A 22041-nucleotide genomic window follows, 5' to 3' on the forward strand; every position below is an offset into this window, starting at 1 on the left:
ACAGATACATGATCAATGCCTTGGCTTAACACTAAAGAATATCATACTTGTAAAGAGAAGAAAACACTGGAAAAATAATTAAATAATACAGCAAAACTACAGACAAATAAATGAGCAGGTACCGATTACACTTGTCATGCATCAAGAAAAGGTTTTTAAATGAGACTCAAAAACCGTAAGGCATCGATGGTAGATGACAAAGGGATTAATACCCTGTAAAAGGCCAATGGACTCTTTTCTAATAAAAATACTGTTGCAAAGACACAAACCTAACACTTCCAAATTACCCAGAGCCCAAATCATATATAATGCTAGTGAGTAATGGCCACTTTCTTATCAACTGTGAGTTATAGGCAGATACCAGATTTATTACTTATTTGCTTTTGAGAAACAATTTTCCACCCAACCAAATGGGTTATAAATTGTCTCATTTGCAGCTATTTAATTTAAACCAGAACCTCACTGCCTGTTAAACAAGAACATGAAAAATGACTATGTGGTGTAATGCTAAGAGCCTACTGTTAAAACAGCCATTTAATTCAGGGCAGTTTTTGTTTGTTTTTTTTTTTTCCTTTAGAAAATAAAAAAATCAAACCAGCAAAATAAAATGAGGCTTTTGACCTTCAGAGCACTGATGAAACATATACAGTAGTGTTAGCCACAGCAACGCTGAATGCTACAGAAATAGTACAAGTGACAATTCTGTCCTAATGAGATACAAAACCAACATTAATAATCTTTAGTGTTATCATAGGCTGCCTGAAGGAGGGGGAGGAGGAGGAAATGTAGGTGCGGATGTCAAACGTGAGTGACACCCGAGTGTAATAAACACAGATGCTGAAAGGGTCTGAGAAAGCTGCAACTCCGCTGAGAGACATTTCACCATTTAAAAAAAAAAGGAAAGATAGACTGGTTATTTCTAATTTGGCCCAGAAGCCAGAGTTAACCCTTGATGTGCTGCTCAGTTAGAAAAGATGAATGCAGGGAGAAAAGACCGCATACTCGATGCTCCTATGAGAGGCTGAGGTGCAAAATCAAATAAATGACCTTGTTTTCTCTCCACAGGAAACAGAAGTCAAGCTTGTCCCTGTGTGGTGGGTCAACAGAAAATGACTTCAGGATTGAATTTAAAGAAAAGACAAAATGAAATGAGCCCATCACCCTTGTCCTGTGTGAAGCCCTCCCTTCCAGCACCGCAAGAGGATGAGATTCCTTCCACCTCCATGCCGTCAGCTCATGTTCAAGGTGCACAGAGTGGGAAGCGGTGGGGCCATGGAACCCCTAATTTCCATCCCCTTCTACCCTTCTAGCTTCAACTGGGAAGGAAGGTCCCCAAACCCCTCCGTCCAGCAAATCTGCCTGCCTTCCTAGAAGGGAGGGAGTAATTTTACCCCAAGCTTCTGGGTCGTGTTCCCCTTTCCTTGTCTCAAAAACCCCCTTGTATGACTTGCATTTATCCCCTCCAAGGAGAGCCCTCCGATCTCAATCACAGGCAGAAAGATGCAAGGGAAGCTGAAAGGTCTTTTCCAAACCTGCACTGGGGGTAGGCAGTTTGCCTGAGGAGGGGGCCAACGGAGGCACAGATGGGAAGGGGGTGGGAGGATGATGGCTGAAGTGGATGGCAGACACAGGAGTCATGCTCTGACCTTGAACAGACATGAGGTAGTCACGTTGTTAGGGAAGGATGCAGAGATTGAACCCAGGCAGGAGAACCACATGACACAGTGTGGGAGAGGTGGGAGAGACAGCAGAGGCAGATGGAAAGAGGAGGCAGAGAGAGCGCAGAGAGGAGAGGAAAGGGTATCAGGGAGGAAGAGAAGGGCAATAGGATTGGGAGAGCAGGACGACTGGGAGACAGACACTAGAGGAGTGAGCGGGGAGGAAGGAGGGGAGAGCAAGAGAAAGCAGATTTTCAAAACCAGGCACTTCCCCAATTACAACACTAGATGCAGAGTTGCTCTGAGGGGAGCCAGAGTCACCCTCTCAGTTTGGGCACCGGGGACATGGCAGAGGTGATGCAGCTAAAGCGTTAGGCATTCAGAGCCTGCTTGCACTCAGCCCAGCCAGACAGGAAGTGGGCTGGGGCTGTCTCTGTCAGACAGGGCACTGGAGACACTCTCAGAGTGTGTAATAAAAGGCTGGGTGACGGAGGTGGGGGCCCACAGGGCTGGGCACTGTCCTGACCTGGAGGACGGAGTAGGCCGTAGTGACCACTGCCCGGGCCAAGGTTTCCCAGCTCACCAACCAGCACACGCACACACGCTTCACACGTGTACAGCACGTATAGCTGTGCCTCACGTGTGTCTCGCCTACCACATGTGTCACAGAGCATGGGTGGGGAACAGTGAATAATCCACTTCTTCCTCTCCCCTGAGCCAAAGCACCCTAGGAGGCTCCAAATGGCTTGATGATGGTCAGTACCTGCAGGCAGACACGTGTACATGTGTGGCCACACGTGTCATGTCCCATGATCCATACCAGCCTGCCCCAAACTGTGCCCTTGAGGGAGCTAAGCAGAGGAGGAGACTGGGGCTCTGGGCAGGCCTGGGCTGGCTGCTGGAGGGCAGGGGGCCTTTGGCTGGCAGCTGTTCCCTGGGGCCTCCTGCAGAGCCTCACTGGGCTGGAGGTCCGGGTAGGGGCAAGAAGCACTGGCTGCCTCTGGCAGGCAGGTAAGTCTGTCTGGCCCAGGGCTTGCCTGCTCACACCCTCCCAGCTCCCTGTCCAGCCAGTCTGCCCCTTGCCTGAGATCCATAACACCCAAAGTGAGGTCAGCAGCCTCTGAAGGCAGCGGATCCTCAGGTTCCAGATCTTGGAGGTGGAGGTCAGGGTTCCCTTTGGATGCACTAAAGTCAGAGTGGACAATGACTTCGGCCTCCACCTGGTTCCTGCAGGCTGGGGGCGGCTTCTTCCTCCCATTGCCCTGGTCAGAGAAGAGGACACAAAACCATCACTGAGAGTGACCATCAGAAGAATGACCATCATTCTTGGGATGCAGAGAGACTGACCCCCAGCCCAGAGCCCGTTATATATTACATGGGAGTTGGTAAAGGAAGAACAGTGACTGTCCTAAAAGAGATGATGATCAGATCCATGGGAAGGCAGGGAAATACTACGCATTTGCCCTTGCTGAGGAGTTCCAGAAGTACCAGATTCAGTCAGGGCCTCAGTGAATAGGAGGAAGGGCTGAGTGCACTCAGGCCGGGTGCACCGTCAGATCCATGTAATTCTGCTGTGGCCCACTTACGTCTAGGTTGAGGAGGGATTGTCCCCAACCCAGAGAAATACAGATTCTCCTAAACTGGCCTGCCCTCCATCCGCTCACCTCTAGAGGCTCCAGGGATCTGCTGGCTAGACTTTTAGCCCCAGGGAAGTTACCACCAGGGCTCTCCAGAGGATTCACTACTTGCTCTGCACAAACGCGGGGACCCTCCTCTCCTTCCCTCCCCCCTCCTCCCAGGACGCTGACCTTGATGGCCTCATACACCAGAGCCTGCAGCAACAGCGTCTGCCCGGTTCCGGCAGGGGGCAGCAGGGCCCGGGTCAGCGAGGGCATGGGGCCTGCCTGGGGCAGCTCACAGCCTGCCCAGGAACCTGCCCAGCTCAGCCCACTGTGCTGAGCCCAGGAGATCTGCACAGGAAGAGAAGTGGGAGCACTGAGAGCTTGACTGTGAAGTATGAGAGGGAAGTGGATGGAGCTCCCTTCACAGACTCTCTTGGCCCCCTTGCTACCTCCCTCCCCAAGGCTGTAGGGAGGAGCACAGAATGGGCTGAGAGTCTGGGGGTGAATTTGAGGATAGAAAGATCCTCCTGCAGAAAAGCCCAGAGGTTTCTGAGCCAGGCAGGGTCTCCTTCACCACAGAGGCAGGGAAAGGATGAGGAAAGACTCAGGGGTTTGAGCTGGCTGGTCAGGGAATGCAGGATGAGCCCCCACTGCTAGGATGGAGGGGACCTGCCCTATGTGGGCCCACCTTATCCGGTTCCCGGTCCCACTTGACCACCTCCAAACTGACCAGCCTCTTTTGCCCATACTGGGGAGAGCCGGGTCTTAGAGGTCTCCCCAGCTCCCAGGGTGAAGAGGGATTTGGGTGTTCTGGCCACCCCGACAGCAGACAGCCCATCGGGGGCCCTCCCCTCCTTCCTGAGAACCAGGCTGACCTATTCTGCCAGGGATGGAGGCCCATCTGCTTCCCTGCCCTCCCAACCCTTTCAAGGAGGAGGGAGAGTGTGCCTTTTCTTCTGCAGCTGGCCCAGGAAGGGGAGGGGGGAGGAGGGAAGGGGCTCTCTCACGGGGTCACACATTACGCTCTCGCGCCCCCTGGTGTCCTATTTGGGCATGAGCCACAGTGTGGAGCTCGGACCTACCCAGGCTCACCTTTCTCTTGGAGTGACCCCGGCAGTCAGGACCGCCACCACCCATAAGGCTGTGCACTTCAGCCCTGTCCTCGATGTCTGAGGGCGGTGGGGACCAATCCTGGGGACGGGGGTGCACAAGGGACTCCAGTTCATGGGCAGCCGGGGGGCTGGGGGGGGCAAGGCGGGCTCGGGAGTACAGCGTGGGGTTCCCAGCAGTGGCCGTGGAGGATAGGCCCGGGAGGGCTTCCCTGGAAGGGAAGGTGGGGGACAGAACAGTGGTCAAAGAGAGGGGTGGGGGTGAGACTAGTATCTAGTCCAGCCTGTATCCCTGGGCAGGTTCCTAACCATCTCTGCGACTTAATTTCCCAGTCTGTGCAATGAATAAGAAATTCTGGGATTGTTCAAAACAGCTGTGACACTACACTGGGGTCCTTCCTCCCTTGGCTCCAGTCATCTGGAGATTTGGAGTCCCTCTCTGCAAGATGCTGGCAGCTATCAAGGAAGCGGCAGAGAGGCAGCTCTACCTACGCCTGCCCTTGCTGAGGGGATATGCTGGGGGGCTTCCGTAAACCCACCCCCTACTCTCATGAGGTCATCACCCCCAACCCCTTCATCCCAGAGTCAACTTTAGTGGGGCTCCTGGGAGTGCCCAGAGCAAGTCATGGCCACTTTCCCTGCTCCGTCATCTCTGCAGCCCTTCTGGAAACCTCTCCTCTGTGTGGTCAGACTGGTTCCTTCACCCACCGGTGGGGGCCACGGCGCAGGCCAGCGCACATGCAGGCCAGGAGGCAGAGGAGGCCCAGGCAGACGCCCACGATGATGCCCGTGACAGAGTGCACGTCCAAAGAGTCTGGCGGGGGAGAGGGAGGGAACAGAACAGATGGAGGACAGGAGAGAACCCAGGGTTCATAGACCAGGACTTGCAGCTTCCTCCAGAGACCCCTGGCCTGAGTCTCACCCTTTGGACATGTGAAATCTTCTCACGCAAGGACAGGAGGGCCCCATGGACTCACAGAGACCACCACTACGTCTCTCTCACTGGACATCCGGAAGTTGTAGTTCCTCCCCATCAGCCTGGCCTGAAACACACCTCTTGCCTGCCTAACAGGGCTGGTTTTGCAGGGGCACGTGGCCCATGCTTAGAAGGGCTCTGGGCTTGGTTTAATGCTCTGCTGTCACCATCTGGAAATTCTTCCCCCTTTTTAAATAAGGGGCCCCACATTTCCCTTTCACACCGGGCCCTGCAGATTACATAGCCAGTCCCATTGCCCAAGACCTCCACCCCATAAATCTCATCACCTTTCCAAGCCAGTTCTCCAATCAAAGCAATCTCCCAAAGAAACCAAGCCAGTCTCCCGCAAATCTGACCTCTCAACTGAATCACCACTGAACCACACCCATCTTCCCTTCAAATTTGTCCTCTCCACACCAGATGAAGAGGGCACTTGTCTAAAACAATGAAAGTGTAGTCATGCCCAGAGGCAGGACCTTGGAAGAGATGGCTTTTGGGTTAGAAGTCAACTGTGTGTGGGGGGGGCCTCTGGAGAGCTTGGGCTGCCCCAGGATGGACCCCACCCCTTCCTGCCTTCCTGCCTCTTACCTGAGAGCTTTTCCTGGAGAGTAATCACATCCTGCAGGCCAGAGAAGGGCCCAGGCCCCACCTCCGTGCGCGCCCCCATCTTGAAGAAGTACCTAGTGTCGCTCTCGAGGCCGTGGACCTCAGCACTGAAGATGTTTCCTGTGCGGGGGGTGGGGTGGGGGCGGCGTGGGGAAGGCAGGGAGAGCAGGGTTGGTGAACTGGGTTGGGGTGGGCTGCAGGGATGGGCTGGGAAGTGGCCCTGAGAGAATCTGCTTCTCCCACTCAGGCAGTAGCTTCTGCCTGCTCCTCCTAGAACAAACCTCAGCGGCGAGCTCACTACTAACCAGCCACTGGGGAGGCTGCAAAGTGGGGAGAGGGTGGGGAAACTCTTGCTCAGATGCCCTGGGGCGCGAGCCCTCACCCTCGGTGGTGAGCAGGGTCCACTGGTGCTCAGGCTGGGTACGGTTGCTGCTGTAGAGAATCAGATACTCCACGATCTCGCCGTTGGGCTCCGAGGGGGGGCACCAGTGCAGCCGAACGGTGGATGGCGTCAGGGGCCTCAGGCGCAGGTCAGATGGGGGTGTGGAGGGCCCTGGGGGTCAGGAGGGGAGAGGGGGAGAGGCAGGGTCACTGACAGCCCCAGCTCTGGGGGCAGCTGGGAGCCAGGGCATGAGGACATAGCCTCCCTGCTTCCTCCTTCACTGGAACAAACCACAAACCACAAAGCAGAATGAGGTCTGGTCTCTCACTGGGGAAGTTCTGGAATACAGTTGAGGAGGGGGCTTCAGCACCATTCCTCCCCTCTCAGAAGCTCTTTTCTACTCCTTGGAGCAGAGCTCCTCAAACTTCCACACCCAAATACTTCCAAGGGTTGAAGAACCCTCGGTATTCTAGGGACCTGGGGGCAGAGCTCAGAAGTTTTCGGAAGGCTTACATTTTCTTTTAAATTCATCTATTCCGTGGTAACATTTAATATAAAAATAGTGTTCGAAATATTTTACCATTTAGCGTTCCTAACTCCCCTTGCCACCCGAAATCTTCAAGTAAAGTTGGTTGATGCCCTCTGTAGCCTCTGTCTACGCCTGCCCCTGGCACAAGTCCTCAGGGTCAGGGGAACCGCAGTGGGAGAAGCAGCACCTTGGAAGGCTTTGTGGTTTTTATTCAGAGAAGAAGTTGATCCTGGGGGGTGGGAGTGAATGAGGAAGGGGGAGAAGGAGGGACACAAGGTGGCTGGTGTGCTGGGAAGGGACAGAGATTTGGGGGCTCAGGTTTTCGAGGCCCAACAGAGGGTGGGATGGGGACCCAGGGCTCTAAGGCATAACAGAGCCACAGCACCACGGGCTGCCAGAACCCTCCTTTATCCTACGTGACTTTCTGCTTCTCAGGCTCCAGTCTCCCCACTTGCGAAAGGAGAAAACATTCCCCCCTCTGTAGCCTGGTCAGTTGTGCTGGGGATCCAGTATCACAGAGTCTCCTTGGAGAAAACACCGGGGTCTCCCTAAACTCCACACGCAGTTTAAGACCATAAGAACTGAAGTCATGTGTGGGTGAGAAACAACTTGCAAGCAGTTTTTAAAAAAGTGAATCCATGAAGGTAGAGGGCCTCCCCACCCCACTCTACACGCGTCTTCCTATTTCAGATCAGGGACAAAGGTCTGTCAATAGAAAGGTGAGCAGTCTGAGGACTGGAAGCACCAAAGAGCCTCTGCTGTGAGAACAAAAATCCACTTGTCTTCAGATGCATTTCCAGAGGGTTCCAGAGTCACAGATCTGCAAAGCGAATGGTCCCATCTTCTCTTTTGACAGATGAGGACCCACAGGCCCTTCGTGGGGAAGGGGACTGCCTAAGTCTCAGTGTGTGTCAGGGGGATGACGGAGACCCAAACGCAGAGCCCAGGATGCCTGCCTTCAGACCTGGCCCCCCTCACAGCTCGCTGAGGTCTTCCCACAGCCTCTTAAAAGAAACCACTCCTCTAAATCTTATGTTATGATGTCCGTGAGTAAACGGTTAAGACCAGCACAAGACTGCCTACAGAGATGCAGAGCAAATGGGGTTCTGAGGGGCGCTTCACAAGAGGGATGCTGGGGCAAGAAGGAGTTCCCTGAAAGATGGACTGGTGGCCACTCACGGTCAGGCAGGGTGGAGCGCTCCACTATGGAGCCGAAAGGCCCATCCATGTCCACGCCGTGGGACTGTACCGCAAACTCGTATTTGGTGAATGGCTTCAGCCCGCCAATGAGGATGTCTTCTCCAGAGCTGCCGAGGCAAGAAACATGACAAGGGCTCTCAGGCACACCCTCCTAGCAGGGCAGGCCCCTCCAAATCTACTCCCCTACCCCAGCCCCATGGGGGCCACTAACACCATCCAGAGGACCTGCAGAGAGGTCTGGATGTACTGTATGTATGTATCAGGCTCCATGTCCAATCCCCAAGCCAGAAACATTCCTGGATTAATCCACATCATTCTCTACCCAAGGGACCATCTCTGATGCTTCTTTTCCTTGACTTAATTTTACTTCAGCTGCAGCTGTATATATCTATTTCTTTTTATGCTTTGTTTCCTCTGCCAAACAAACAGCTCCCCAGGTCAGGGTCTCTGTCTCCCCATCTAACTGGGGACCTCTCAGGACAGCAGCTGGGCTGTCTCTTCCCCATCACGTGAAGTTGAAGAAATAGGTCTGTCCTGCGTGACGTTTCCTAGGGTTGAGTACAAGGCTCTCCTGTGAGGGGACAGGACTGGATGGACGCCCCTTTTCCATCTGTCACCATCTGGTCATCAGACCCTCAATGTGCCCCCAGTTTAACACATGAGTCATGAAATGTCCCTGAACCCCCAGGTCCCCTCTCCTCATCACCACCTTCTGCCTTCTTCCCCACCGTCTGCTCTTCCTCCCCCTTCGCAGCATCAGCCCCCTCTTCCCACCTGGTGTAATAGGTGACCAGCGAGGCATTCCTGAGCCCCCAGGGGCTGAAGCGCACCGTGTAGTTGACAATCTTGACTGTGGTGAAGTCTGGTTTTTTCCACCGAAGCCAAATGGATGTGGAGCTGTTTGATTCCGCATGGACATGGGCGGGGGGCAGGGGTGGCCCTCTCTGGATGGGCAGGTCTGGAGGGTGAAAATTAGAGTGTGGGAATGGAGGAAGGATACTCATCCCTCAGTATGTATAGTGGTTTGCAGTTCCCAGGGCACTTTCTTTCACCCAGTCTCTTTTGATCCTGTGAGTTGGGTGGCACCATTCTCACTTCACAGATGAGGAAACTGAGGCTCCCAAGAATTTAAGTGATTTTTGCCAAGAGTGTACAGATAGCAGACTGTGGAACACTAGTATGTAGGAATGTAATAGAGAGAGACAGCAAATCATGGCAATTAAGAGCACAGATTCTGGAGCCAGGCTGCCCTGATTCAAATTCCAACTCTGCCACTTAGTAGCTGTGTGACTATGGAGAAGTTAATTAACCTCTCTGTGTCTCCATTCCTCATTCTGTCAGTGGGGGCAGATAATAGTACCAACACCTCATAGGGTTGTTATGAGGATTAAATTAGTTAATGTTTGTAAAGGACATGGAAAAGTTTCATGGAATGAATGTTTGTGTCCCCCCAAAGTTCATATGTTGAAATTTGAACATATGGTGGGTCCTGTCTTAGGGATTAGTGCCTGTCTTTGTCTGTTCAGGCTACTATAACAAACAACCGTAGACTGGGTGACTTATAAACAACAGAAATTTATTTCTCACAGTTCTGGAGTCTGAGATCAGGGTGCCAGCATGGTCAAGTTCTGGTGAAGGCCCTCTTCTGGGTTATAGACTATTGACTTCTCACTGTATCTTCAGAGCAGAAAAGGGAAGCAAGCTCTCTTGTGACTCTTATAAGGGTGCTAATCCCATTCATGAAGGCTCCACCCTCATGACATCATCTAATCCTAATTACCTCCTATTACATCAGATTGGAGTGGAGGGTTTCAGCATATGAATTCTGGGGTGACACACATTTTCAGTCTATAACAGTGCCCTTATAAAAGAGACCCCAGGGAACTCTCCAACCCTCTTTCTGCCATGTGAGGACACAGCGAGAAGATGGCCTATGGTCTATGAACCAGGAAGCAGGTCTTCACCAGACACTGGCTCTGCTGGGGTCTCGATCTTGGACTTTCTGGCCTCCAGAACTGGTTGTTCAAGCCACCCAGTCTATAATGTTTTGTTGCAGCAGCCCCAACTAAGATCCTGAGCCTCAGTTTCCTGGTGGGCCACAAAGGGATACCCTCCCTGCCTAGAGCAGAGGAATAATCTGATAGACGGTGCAAATGTAGGTGGATGTATTTTAAAAATTGTTTAAAGGTCAAACTTGGAGTCAGAAGTCACTGATGAACCATGGGGTTTTTCTCTGTCCAAACCTTCCATATTAGCACTGTTCATGGATAATGAAAACACGGTAAGCAGACCTACAAGACAGTTCACAGGCTGGAGCTTCTCTCTGTAACCTAGAAGAGCCTAGTAGAATGGGTTTGCGGGTGGCTGAAGCTTCCAGACAACCTGACCACCAGAGCTGGCCCAGAGGAAAGGGAAAGGAGGCCACACACAGACCTGTTGACTGAGACCTCCTCCCCCGCTTCCCCAGCCCCCTCACCTGGGGTGGGAGCCTTTTCCGTCTTGCCCTTCCACACTGCCGCATAGCCATCCTCGTGTTTGTTGAATGCCACGAGCTTCACCTCGTACAGCTGGCCAGGGACTGGGGAAGGTCATGGGGGTCACTCACTGGCTAGAGGAACCTCTGGGGTCATCTCCAGCCACTGACCCCGCTTGTCCAGTCTCCCGCTGGAGCTATGTCCATCTCATCCCTCCCCACCCGGCCCTCCTCACCTAGCTGGGTCAGCTCATACTGCTTCACTTTCTTCTTGAGCCGGACAGGCCCCACATCCCAAGGCTGGTCTCCACGGCCCCCTGGAGGGCCCTCGCCATCTGCCTCCTCCTCCTCTGTCCCCACCTCTCGCCAGTACAGTTTGTAGCCAGAAATCTGAGCGGGGTGAGGGGGTGGCTGCCATGATACGACCAGGGACTCCATCCTCGCCCGTACCTTCAGCTCTGCAGGGGCAAAAGGGACTGCGGGCAGAGGAGCAGGAAGGGAGGAGGGAAGAGACATGAGGAAGCAAAAAGCAGGAAGACAGCGTTGAGTGACAGTCTTGCCAGCCTTCTCCCAGTGCATCACCATTCAGCCACCGGCCTAAGGGCCAGGCCCAGGCTCGGTCTAGAGGACACCTCACTCTTCCACAAGTGCAGGGAATGCAGGGATGTCTCCTGGGCATTTGCAAAGAGGTTAGCAAGGAGCACCTCTGGGGCAGGGCTGACAGCACCTCGCTTAGAGTAGGGCTCTAGAATTCTTCTGAAGGAATGAATGCATGAGTACCGGCAGGTAGGGGATCACAGGGATTGCTAAAGCCGGGAAGGAGGGATGGAGCCATTGGAAGTGGGGAGCCCTACTTGGAAGCCCAAGAGTGGGGCAGCTCACTATGTGTCTGATGCTGTTCTGAGTACTTTGTACCATGTATTTCAACTTTATTCTCACAACCCTATAAAATAACAAAAGTACTATTATCCCTGTTTTACAGATAAGAAAACTGAGGCTCGTAAAAGTAACTTGCCCAACATCACACAGATAGTATGTGTACCAGGTTTTGACTGCATTTAACCACTCTACTATTGGGCCTCTCAACCAAACCCACAACGATCATAATCATGGAAGCAGCTACTATTTTACAAGTTTTAATTATGTACTAAACATTTTGTTTACATTATTTAATCCTCATGCCACACCTGGCAGTAAATGAAGTCTTAGAGTTGTGAATGGTCTGTCCAAAGTCACACAGCAGATGGAAAGGAAACACGAGCTCAGGGGTGTCTGCAAAGGCCAGCCCTTCGCCTCTTCACCCATCCTCCCTTGCCCATCGAGCAGGGGGAGCCATGGAACGTCTCTGATGGAGGAGGCGGCTGGGTCTGGGTTCCAAGGGCAAACATACACATACATACATAGGTACACGCATCACCCCGATTGTCCCCTCTGACCCCGTACCGTGGCTCTGGTTGTGCACACTGGGCGTCCTGTGCTGCATCCACTGGGAGGGGGCCCCGTAGCCGGTCCCTGTGCCGGCCGAAATCCGCACTCGATACACCTTGTTGGGCTGAAGCGAGTTCAGTGTAAACTGTGTCTCGTTCCCTGGCACCTCAGTGGAGAAAATCTGATCTGCTGGGACAGAAGAGACTGGCTCTGGGTGGCCACCTAAGGACCAGGACTCCTAAACTCCCCTACACCGACTTTTCCACCTCAGGTCCTGGTTCCTCAGGGCCCATCGGAGACTGAGACCCTCAGTGCCCGGACAGACGCCATGCTCCAGGGCTGACTCCTGGGCCTCCAACTCTGGCTGACACAGCCATCAGCCTCGGCTCAGAGCGGGGAGAATCATGGCACACACTCCCCCCGGCCCCAGGAGCTGTCAGTAACCATCCCCTCCCTGCACACACCAGGGTGCGGGCACGAGGCGCTGGCTGTGAAGGCCATCAAGCACCACCTACTTTCCGGAGCCCTGCCAACCACCCAAGCCCCCTTCCTCACCCTTCCCTCCCTCCCCACCCTCATTCCGGCCCCCAGCCACTCGCCTTCTCCAATCTCTCCATCCCTTTCACACCTCCTCCCCTAGATCCCTGACATCTGTCCTAACACACACACCCCCATGCCTCATTTCTCTCAGTCCCACAAGCACACCCTCCACCTCCCTATCCCTCATCTGCTTTTTGAGCTGGAAGGGACCCCAGGGACTACCTAGGTTACCTGCCTCATTTCACAGACAAAGAGACAGCGGCAGGGACTCAACAGGATTACGCGCCGCAGCCGCAGCCGCAGCCGCAGCCGTAGAGGAGCTGGGGCTAGACCCCAGGCCTCCCCCTGTCTTGAGCTAGCCCTCTTTGCCTTCCCTTTCTCTCCTGCCCTCCCAACCCCCAGCCCACCTTCCCCTTTTCCAGGTTCACCTTGCCCTACTCCACAGCTCCGCTCAGGCCCCCAGCCACTCTGATCAACCCTTCACGCCAATGATTCCCAGCCAGGTGGAGCCCGGGTCCTGCCCCCACTCACCTTCCTTTCCCAAACCGTACTCTATCTTGTACTTCACCACCTGCCCATTGCTCAGGCTTGGGGGCAGGGGCAGCCACACCACCCTGACGTCCGAGGGGTTGGGGCTGGACAGGGAGAGCTGGGGCGCTGCACTGGGGACTGAGACAGAAGAACATCAACGTGAGCTCTGCTCCACCGACGTGGAAGGTTGAGGCCCAGGAGCGGTCAGAGACTTGCCCAGGTCACACAGCAAGTCAGAAGTAGGCCCAGGACCAGGATCTGAGGGAGGAAAGGGAGCCTCTCAGGGGAGCCCCAAGCTGGAGATGAGGGGGCATCCTTCCCACCCTGAAGCCAGAATAAGGTTGGGGGCACAATCATCTACGTCCGATGGATTGTCACTGGCTCCTGTCTGACTGGATGGTACGTGGGTGTCGGGGAGAAGGGCCAACTGACACAGGCAATCATGAGACCTGGGCTCAAGTCCCAGCTGTACTACTGACCTTGGGCAAGTCACTAATTTTCTGGGCCTCAGTTTTCCCAACTGTAAATTAAGGAGAAGAACCCTCGCCCACTCCCTTACAGGGCACAAAATATGGCATAAGGCAGGTAAAAGTGCCTTGGCGAACACTAGTAAAGAGAAGCTGAGCTACCATCCCCAGGGAATTCTCTGGGCCCCAAGGTGCCCACTGCAGGTGCAGAGGCCCTACCATCATCCAGTGTGTGGACCAGTGCTGGGGTGGAGGTGCGGCTGGCCCCCAGCTGCGAGTAGGCCACCACGTAGAACTCGTAGTCTGTGTTGGGTTCCAGGTCCCGAACCTGTAGCTCAGTGGTGTCATTGTTCACTGCAAACTGGTATTCCACATTGTCCATGCCTGAGTGGATTAGGGTTAGAGGACAAATGGTCTGTCACAGGGCAACCCCTGAGGGCTTGCCAGCTGGAAGCTGTCTAGGGATCCTTCATATTGGCCCAGTCCCTAGAATAGTCTCTTTATAGCTAAATCATTCCAGATAATCTCGGTGGGAGAGTATAAACTCCCCTGACTTCTAGTCCCACAGTATTAATTCCTCCACTGGTTAGGAAGTCTCTTCTAGCCTCTAACTGAAGTGACTCCTGCTGCAATTAACAAGCTGGCTCCAGGAATGCCAAGCCATTTTCCCTGCGAGGAGAAGCATCCTCCCTCTCCTCTCTTATAACAAACTGTGGCTGAGGGAGAAATGTACTACCCCATTTCTACACAGGTCTCTCCTGTGGGCCCCCACCCCATCCCGTTGTATCCTATCCCCAAAGGCAACCCTTCAATCATCCAGCCTGTGCCGCGCCCCTCCCCGCCCACCAGAGCCCCCGCGTAGGTCTTTGCTGGGGCCTCTTAGCCCCGGGGAGACTTACCCCGTGCCTTCTGGTAGTGGAGGGAGAAGCCGATGATCTGCTCGCTGTGCAGCTCGGGCCGCTCCCAGGCCACCAGAACGGCGGAGCTGCTCAGCGGCGTGGCGGTGACCCGTGTGGGGGCGCTGGGCAGCCCCTCGCGCACCACGACTGCCAGAGGCGCGGCGGCGCACGCCGTGCCCGCGCCATTCTCGGCCACGCACTGGTAGTAGCCAGCGTCCTGCAGGCCGATCTGCGTGATGACCAGGCTGCCGCCGCCGCCCTGCACCTTGACGCGCCCGTTGGGCCGCAGCGGCTCTCCGTCGTGCAGCCAGCGCAGCGTGGGCCGCGGCTCCCCGGACGCGCGGCACACGAAGCGCGCGGTGCTCGCCCGCGTCCGCGACAGCGCCTCCGGCGCCTGCGAGATGACAGGGGCGGCTGGGGGAGGGGAGGGGGACGCTGACCGCGCGCTCCGGCCACTAGGGGCCCCGGCTCCCGCCCCCCAATACCCGACGGACTCCCGCATCCCCTCCACTCATGCTAACCTCTTCCTGACTCACCCGTCCCCTCAAAATACCCTCGGCAGTGCAGCTCTAGCTCTCTTCCGCCTTTTACCCCAGCCCCACACTGACCTTTCTCTTTCTCTCTCCGAGTTGTCCCCAGGCCTCCTCGGCCTCCCCTAAATACCCTGGTTCCTCCTGGATCTAACCCTGCTCCCGCACTTACCATTTCCTTCTCCCCTACCTCCCAGTATCCCTTACCTATCAGATTTACCCCTCTGCCAGCCCTGAGCAACCCTGCCCCCAGTTTTCTCCACCCAGACCACTCCATCTCCACTCAATAACCTCAGTCCCACCCCTCCCCACATTACCTGGGTCGCACCCAGACCACCCCTCCCCTCTGCCCCCACTCCATCCTCCAATCTCTTTCCACCACTTCCTCTCCTCTAATTACCTAGTCTGTCCCCTCCAATGCCCCACCCCACGCCCTATCCCTCCTTCATCCTCCAGCACCGCCCCTCAGTCCCTCTGACACACCCACTCACCCCTTTACCCCCCTCCCCTCTCCTCCCGGCCTCGCCCTAGCTAACCCGCCCCAGTCCGGTCTCCCCGACACCTACTCCGCGATCCTCCGCCCCCCCTCACCCTCCTCCCCTCCTCACCCAGCACGCGGAGCTCTGCGGCTGCGGTTGCGAAGTCGCGCGTGCGGGGCTTGTTAGCTCGGCAGACGTAGACGCCAGAGTGCCGGGGCTGCGCGCTGGTGATTAGTAAGTTGGTGCGGCCCAGGACGATGACATCGGTGGAGATGGGCTTCCCATCTGCGGGAGGAGGGAGAGCGCTGGAGGGGAGAGCTGAGGGCTGCCCCTCCATCCACTCTCCGGACCTCGGGAGACCCTCTACACCCGGGTTAAGAGAACACAACAGTCGCTGGCTGGGATCTCAGTTCCTCCACTTGCTAGACCGATGACTTCCTCTGAGCCCTTAGTGTCTCTGTCTGTAAAATGGGGAGATGGTCCCTCGCTGGACAGGCTGCTCTGAGAGTGTAACGAATAAAGTCTGTGGGACTGGCTGGCACAATGCAGGCACATAAGAAGTGCTCGGTATACCAGTCAGTTATTACCATTACCGTTATTATTAAATTCATTTCTCTCAAGAAGGACACTCCTCCCATATGGTCTTAGCCCAGTGCTATGGTGAACATACGGCTGGAAAGTTCTGGACCAGAACCAAAGATCTGAATCTGTGCAGACTTTTATCTTGATGTGAAGTGAAAACCATTTTAAAAGCCCTTCCCTTATGGACCTGAACAGAAAATCCAGGGAAGAAATGCAAATGGTCAATAAACAAAAAAGTGTTCAACTTCACAAAATCAAAGAAATGCACATCAAAACACAGATATTCGTTTTCACCTATCAAATTGGGAAAGTTTTTAAAAATAGTATGTTGCAATGCCTGAGAAAGGGTAAATGCTGATAGGGCTAACAGGGGCTCCACCTTGACCTTGAAGCCAGGATTCCACTTGTGGGCACTCTGTGGTGGGGAGCTGTGAACGGGGCTGATCACTGCAGTGTTAACTGTAATAGTGGACAACTGGGAAGGACTTAAAAATTCAACAGCAGGAACTAGCAACTTAAATTATGGTGACATTCAAATGATGGACTATCATAGTTATTAAAATTATTTTCGAAAAAGTTTTAAAGATGGGGAGATGTTTATGATATACTGTTGAATGAAAATAGGACTTGGAATTGTAAGTATAGCATGCTTTCAATTTTGGGGAAGAATGTACACGTGCATAGAAAAAAATCTGGAAGAAAATATGCTCATATGTTAACAATTTTAATCTCCGAGTGGTGGGATGTTTTCTGTTTATCCTTTTCCCTAGTTTTCTACAATGAATACTTACAACTTTTGCCATCAGAAGAAAACAAAACAAAACAAAACAAAACAAAAAAGCGATGCCCCTCCTCTGACTTAGTGGAGTAAGTTCCTAGAAAAGGAACAGTGCCCAGGGGCAGGAATGAAGTCCTTTTCCAGCTTCTCTCTTCCCAGTCTCTGTCCAGGAGTGCTATTAGCAGAGTTTCTCCAAGTGAGATCCCAGAGCCACAGGTGTCAGGACCCTCTGGGACAGCAATTCTCAAATCCTTACTGTGTACACAAATCACAGAATCTCAGGAGACCTTGTTAAGATGTAGAGGCCTAGGGCACCCCAGATTCTGCATTTCTAACTATGCCCAGGAGGTAGGTCCAAAGACCACACTTTCTGTAGAAGGACCTCGGACACTTGTTAAGCATTAAAAATCCTGGGTCATGACTCTCCAGGCATAAATGGAGGGAGTCTGCAGTTTTAAGACACTCCCTGGGATTGGGACTGACATATAGTACACACTACTATATATAAAATAGACAACTAATAAGGACCTATTGTATATAGCACAGGGAACTCTACCTAATACTCTGTAATGACTTATATGGGAAAAGAACCTAAAAAAGAGTGGCTATATGTATCTGTATAACTGATTTACTTTGCTGTACACTTGAAACTAACACAACATTGTAAATCAACTATACTCCAATAAAAATTTTTTTAAAATATAAAAACTAAAAAAAAAAAAAAAGAAGCTCCCTGGGTCATCTTGATGCCTGGTCAGCATTTGGGAAACACTGATAATAGAACTTCTGGGTGACACCACAGGCTTACTGCAATAATAGTATGAGGGTCCTGCTGGCCCCAGGATCCCCCTAACTAGGCAAGTGTCACAAGTCCAAGGAGGCCGGGCAGGTCAGGGAGGCACAGACACCAGCACTGTTCTTTCTCAGCAGCTCGGTGGGGGTATGCAGTCATTTGGGTTATTATTTTTCTTTAAACTCTATGTACTCATCATGATATAGTCTTGAATGTGAGATACAAACTTACAAAAAGGAGGCAGTGTGGGGTCGTATACTGAACCAGGGGAAAAAGGGTAAAAAGAGCTGGGTTTGGGACTTTCTGGTGGTCCAGTGGGTAAGATTCTGAGCTCCCAATGCAGAGGGCCCAGGTTCGATCCCTGATCGGGGAACTAGATCCCACATGACACAACTAAAAGATTCCGTATGCTGCAACAAAGATGCCGCGTGCTGCAACTAAGACCCGGCGCAGCCAAATAACTACATTTTAAAAAAAAAGAGCTGGGTTTAAGACTTACTTCTGCCATCAACTTGGCACAAGTCACTTCTTATCTCAAATGGAAACAAAAGTAATCCTTGCTTTTCTTCCATACAGGGCTGTAAGGGGTGGTGTACCAGAAAGAGAACAGGCTCTAAAGTTTGGGTCCTGGCTTTCCACCTTCCTCTCTGAGCCTCAGGTTCCTCATCTGCCCACTGGGAATAAGAGCCCTGGCCCCTACCCTCCTCCAAGGGCTCCAGCAGGAGAGTAGGTTGCATGCTCAGTAGACTGCAAGGTGACGTTTGGCCGGCACCCTCATTACCCCGATAGCATCGATAACATCTCCTGTAACGCATCTCCACCTGGCACTCATCACTTGCTGCCTGATACTGTCAAGCGTCCCGTCATGGATGTGTGCTTATCTCCCTGGCACAGACTGTGAGTTCAGAGGGTAGGCCCCCCCGTTTTTATTCACTGTGCCCAGCATGAAGCCAGGCACACAAAGGCGGCAGCACACTGGGTGGACCAGGAGGTGCTGTGTAGTTAAACAGACCAGCAGCGGGTCCAAGTTCCACCTGACTCGCTGGCCCCTTTCCAGCTCTCACACATTCAGTGTTGTGAGGACTGGAAACATAACGTGGAAAACCGAGCCCAGTGCCCCACCCCCCAAGTAAGGTCTCAAGAGGGCTTTTGTTGAGTGGCAGACTTAGCGCGCTTCGTAAAGGAAACTTGCTACACGGATTGATGATTAATTTTGTCCAGGCTCCCTACCCACACTCAGCCCTGGGACAGGAGTTAGTTCCTACCACACCAAAGGTCTGTGACCATTGCATGGTCACCCTTAGAGCTCCTTGACTTGGGGATGCGTGAGATGCCACACCCTTCCTCTCCCATGCCCTCAGGTCCCCTCCCTCCACTTACCCTGTCGGACCCAGGACACGAAAGGGGTGGGGTCAGCAGAGGCCACACACTCCATCACCACACTCTGGCCAGACACCACGGTGGTGTTCTCCGGGGCTGCCACAATGACCACGTCCTGCCCCCCGATGGATGCCAGGGACCCTGGAGAGAGGGCAGGCCAGCAGGCAGCCTTACCATCAGGCGTCTTCACATGCAGCACCTCACCTGATGCGCACAGTCACCTGGTGAGGCAGGTGGGGCAGGGAGCAGCCAGGGTTCCATCTGACAGATGGGAAAGCAGCTGCGTAGTTCAGCAGAGCTGGGACTGGAACTCAGAGCTCTTTCTCTGGGAGCCAGGAGAGGAATAACCTGACCTCCGACACACCAACCCCATTCTCCCCTGTCAGATTGAACCCACCCTCCAGGCAGAGAACCAGCAGGGTCAAGAGTAGACTTGGAAACAACTATACCCCAGTTTAAAACAAAAGAAAAAAAAAGAGTAGACTTGGAGTCTGGACTTGGAGTCAACAGTTATAGCTTCTAGTTCTAGCAAGTCGTTTCTCCAGAGGGCCTCGATTCCCACGTGGGAAAGGCAGGGGATGGGTTCGAGTTTCTGCCAGCCTGGCAGCCCCCCGAGCACTACTTCTCTGCCAAGTTCTGTGTGACCCTGGGTCCCTGGGTCAACATGGTGAATACCCTGTTTGTCCAGCAGGTGGAGGCAGAGACCCCGGGCACTGGAGGGAGAGCGCACCAGACAGACTCAGCGCGTCAGCTAAGCCCTAAGAAGCAGGGTAGGAGTGGAGGTGTAGGGGATGAGGAGGGGGATGGGAAGAGATGAACGGAGGGGCGGGGGTCGAGGGGAGATGCCATGGCAAAGGGAGGCAAGGGAGAGGCCCTTGTCGGAGGCCCGGAGTGAGATCTACTGAGCACTTGCTAGGCACCAGGCACTTCCCAATCTCATCTCAGCGATTCTCACCACCTCCCTGAGCTGGACATTTGATAAGGAACCCAGGGTCACGCAGATGGTGAGTAGAGAAGGCAGGATTCAAACCAGGTCGTTCTGACCCTAAAGCCTGTGTCCTTCCTACTGCATCACCCTGGGACGGGAGATTTTCAGAGAAATGGAGAGAACACGAGCCCCAGACCATCAGGAGCCAGAGGCACAGCAAGCAGCAGCAGGGTGAATCCCCTTCAGGGCACACAGAGGGCCGGGGACCAGGGCTTCAGGGCACCGACACTCCTCCACGAACGCCTCACCTCCCCAGCCCTGGACGCTCCACAGAGCCTCGCAGGAAGAGAGCCCTGAACTGGGAGTCTTGGGTTCCTGCCCCAGTTCTATCTCTGACTTGTTGGGTGGCACTGCCTTCTCTGGGCTTTATCGCCTCGCCAGTCACTTATTTGAAGGCAGGCCTTGGACTACTTGAGGCCCCGCCCAGCTCCAAAATGGCCGACTCCAGAAACCCCCAGGTTTCCGCACCCAGCCAGCCCCCTTACCTCTGTGGGCCACGCGGAGGAGGGCCTCCTGGCTGAAGCGCTGGTTTGCGGAGTTGGTGGCCACGCAGCGGTAGGAGCCTGCATCACCTTCCTGAACGTCCAGGATCTGGAGGACCCCATTGGGAAGGGTGATGAGCCTTGGGAAGAGAGAGAGGGCACCTGTGAGGTGGGCAGGGGCTCCTCAGGGAGGGTAGCACGCCCAAACAGTCCTGGACCCACCTTCCCCTCTGGCCTGAAATACCTAGAGCAGTTCACTTTCAAGCTTCACTCATAATAAAAGAAATGCAAATTAAAACTACAAGATACCATTTTCACCTATCAGATTAGCAAAGGTCAAAAGTGTTTTTTTTTTTTTTTTTTTTTTTTCTTTTTGCGGTATGCGGGCCTCTCACTGCTGTGGCCTCCCCCGTTGCGGAGCACAGGCTCCGGACGCGCAGGCCCAGCGGCCATGGCTCACGGGCCCAGCCGCTCCGCGGCATATGGGATCCTCCCAGACCGGGGCACGAACCCGTATCCCCTGCATCGGCAGGCGGACTCTCAACCACTGCGCCACCAGGGAGGCCCAAGTGTTTTTTTTTAAATTAATTAATTTATTTATTGGCTGCGTTGGGTCTTCGTTGCTGCGCCCGGGCTTTCTCTAGTTGCGGTGAGTGGGGGCTACTCTTCATTGCGGTGCACAGGCTTCTCATTGCAGTGGCTTCTCTTGTTACGGAGCACAGGCTCTAGGCGTGTGGGCTTCAGTAGTTGTAGCACGCGGGCTCAGTAGTTGTGGTTCACAGACTCTAGAGCACAGGTTCAGTAGTTTCGGCACACGGGTTCAGTTGCTCCGCAGCATGTGGGATCTTCCCGGACCAGGGCCCGTGTCCCCTGCATTGGCAGGCGGATTCTTAACCACTGTGCCACCAGGGAATTCCCAAAGGTCAAAAGTTTTTGTTTTTTAAATTTTCTTTCTTTTTTTTGGGGGGGGCACATAGCTTGTCCAATCAAAAGGTTTAATAACACTCTTTGTGGATGAGGGAATGGGGGAAGGCAGTCCTGTCTTGTCGGTGGTCACGCCAAATCAATACACCCTCTTTCAAGGGCAAGCTGGCGATATCTTACGATCAAACCTGCATGTGCCTTTTGAACCAGCAACATCACTTCAAGGACTTCATCCCATAGATATTCTCGTACGTGTACACAAAAACGTATGTCTAACGATATTGACTCCAGCCCTGTCTGTAATAGCAAAAGACTGGCAACAGTCCAAATGCCCATCTGTAGGGTGGGAACTAGCTAAATTGGTCTGGGTACATTCACACAATGGAATGTTAGGCAGCTGTTAAAAGGAGACAGTTCCATGTGTACTGCTATAAGACCATCTCCAAAATATGTATGGTACAGAACAGTGTGTGTATGACGTGTACACTTATATGCTTTTGCACTGAATGTCCCTGGTAATAGTGGCTATCTCTGGGGAGGGGACCTGGGATCCTGGGACCTGTCCGTGGGAGATTTAATTTTCATTAAATAACCTTCTGTATAGTTTGAATTTGTTTACCCCCTGCCTGTATTACCTCCTCTCTCCCTGATAAAATCCCTTCTATTCACACTATCTCATCTGAAC

At 53.5% G+C, this 22041-nt stretch overlaps 1 protein-coding gene across 6 annotated transcripts in view; it reads right to left on the reverse strand.

Moving 5' to 3' along the window:
- Positions 1–22041, reverse strand: part of IGDCC4 (immunoglobulin superfamily DCC subclass member 4) — a 37913-nt gene continuing 15872 nt past the window's right edge. The window contains exons 4-20 of one of the 6 annotated variants that reach the window (XM_082616683.1): positions 20436–20572; positions 18963–19103; positions 15559–15714; positions 14421–14834; positions 13741–13905; positions 13055–13192; positions 11999–12169; positions 10792–11031; positions 10559–10660; positions 8857–9040; positions 8062–8189; positions 6354–6524; positions 5954–6091; positions 5098–5203; positions 4373–4601; positions 3467–3628; positions 2433–2920 (exon numbers count right to left, since the gene is read on the reverse strand). In XM_082616683.1, the coding sequence (XP_082472809.1) occupies positions 2510–2920; positions 3467–3628; positions 4373–4601; positions 5098–5203; positions 5954–6091; positions 6354–6524; positions 8062–8189; positions 8857–9040; positions 10559–10660; positions 10792–11031; positions 11999–12169; positions 13055–13192; positions 13741–13905; positions 14421–14834; positions 15559–15714; positions 18963–19103; positions 20436–20572 (3193 nt within the window). In that variant the 3' untranslated portion in view covers positions 2433–2509. Of the gene's footprint in view, positions 2921–3466; positions 3629–4372; positions 4602–5097; positions 5204–5953; positions 6092–6353; positions 6525–8061; positions 8190–8856; positions 9041–10558; positions 10661–10791; positions 11032–11998; positions 12173–13054; positions 13193–13740; positions 13906–14420; positions 14835–15558; positions 15715–18962; positions 19104–20435; positions 20573–22041 lie in introns of all 6 variants that reach the window. The other 5 variants (XM_082616682.1, XM_082616685.1, XM_082616684.1 and 2 more) reach the window with 5 other exon arrangements.

Source organism: Mesoplodon mirus, assembly GCF_964341445.2.
Source record: "Mesoplodon mirus genome assembly, chromosome: 4".
In the NCBI taxonomy this organism is placed as follows: domain Eukaryota; kingdom Metazoa; phylum Chordata; class Mammalia; order Artiodactyla; family Ziphiidae; genus Mesoplodon; species Mesoplodon mirus.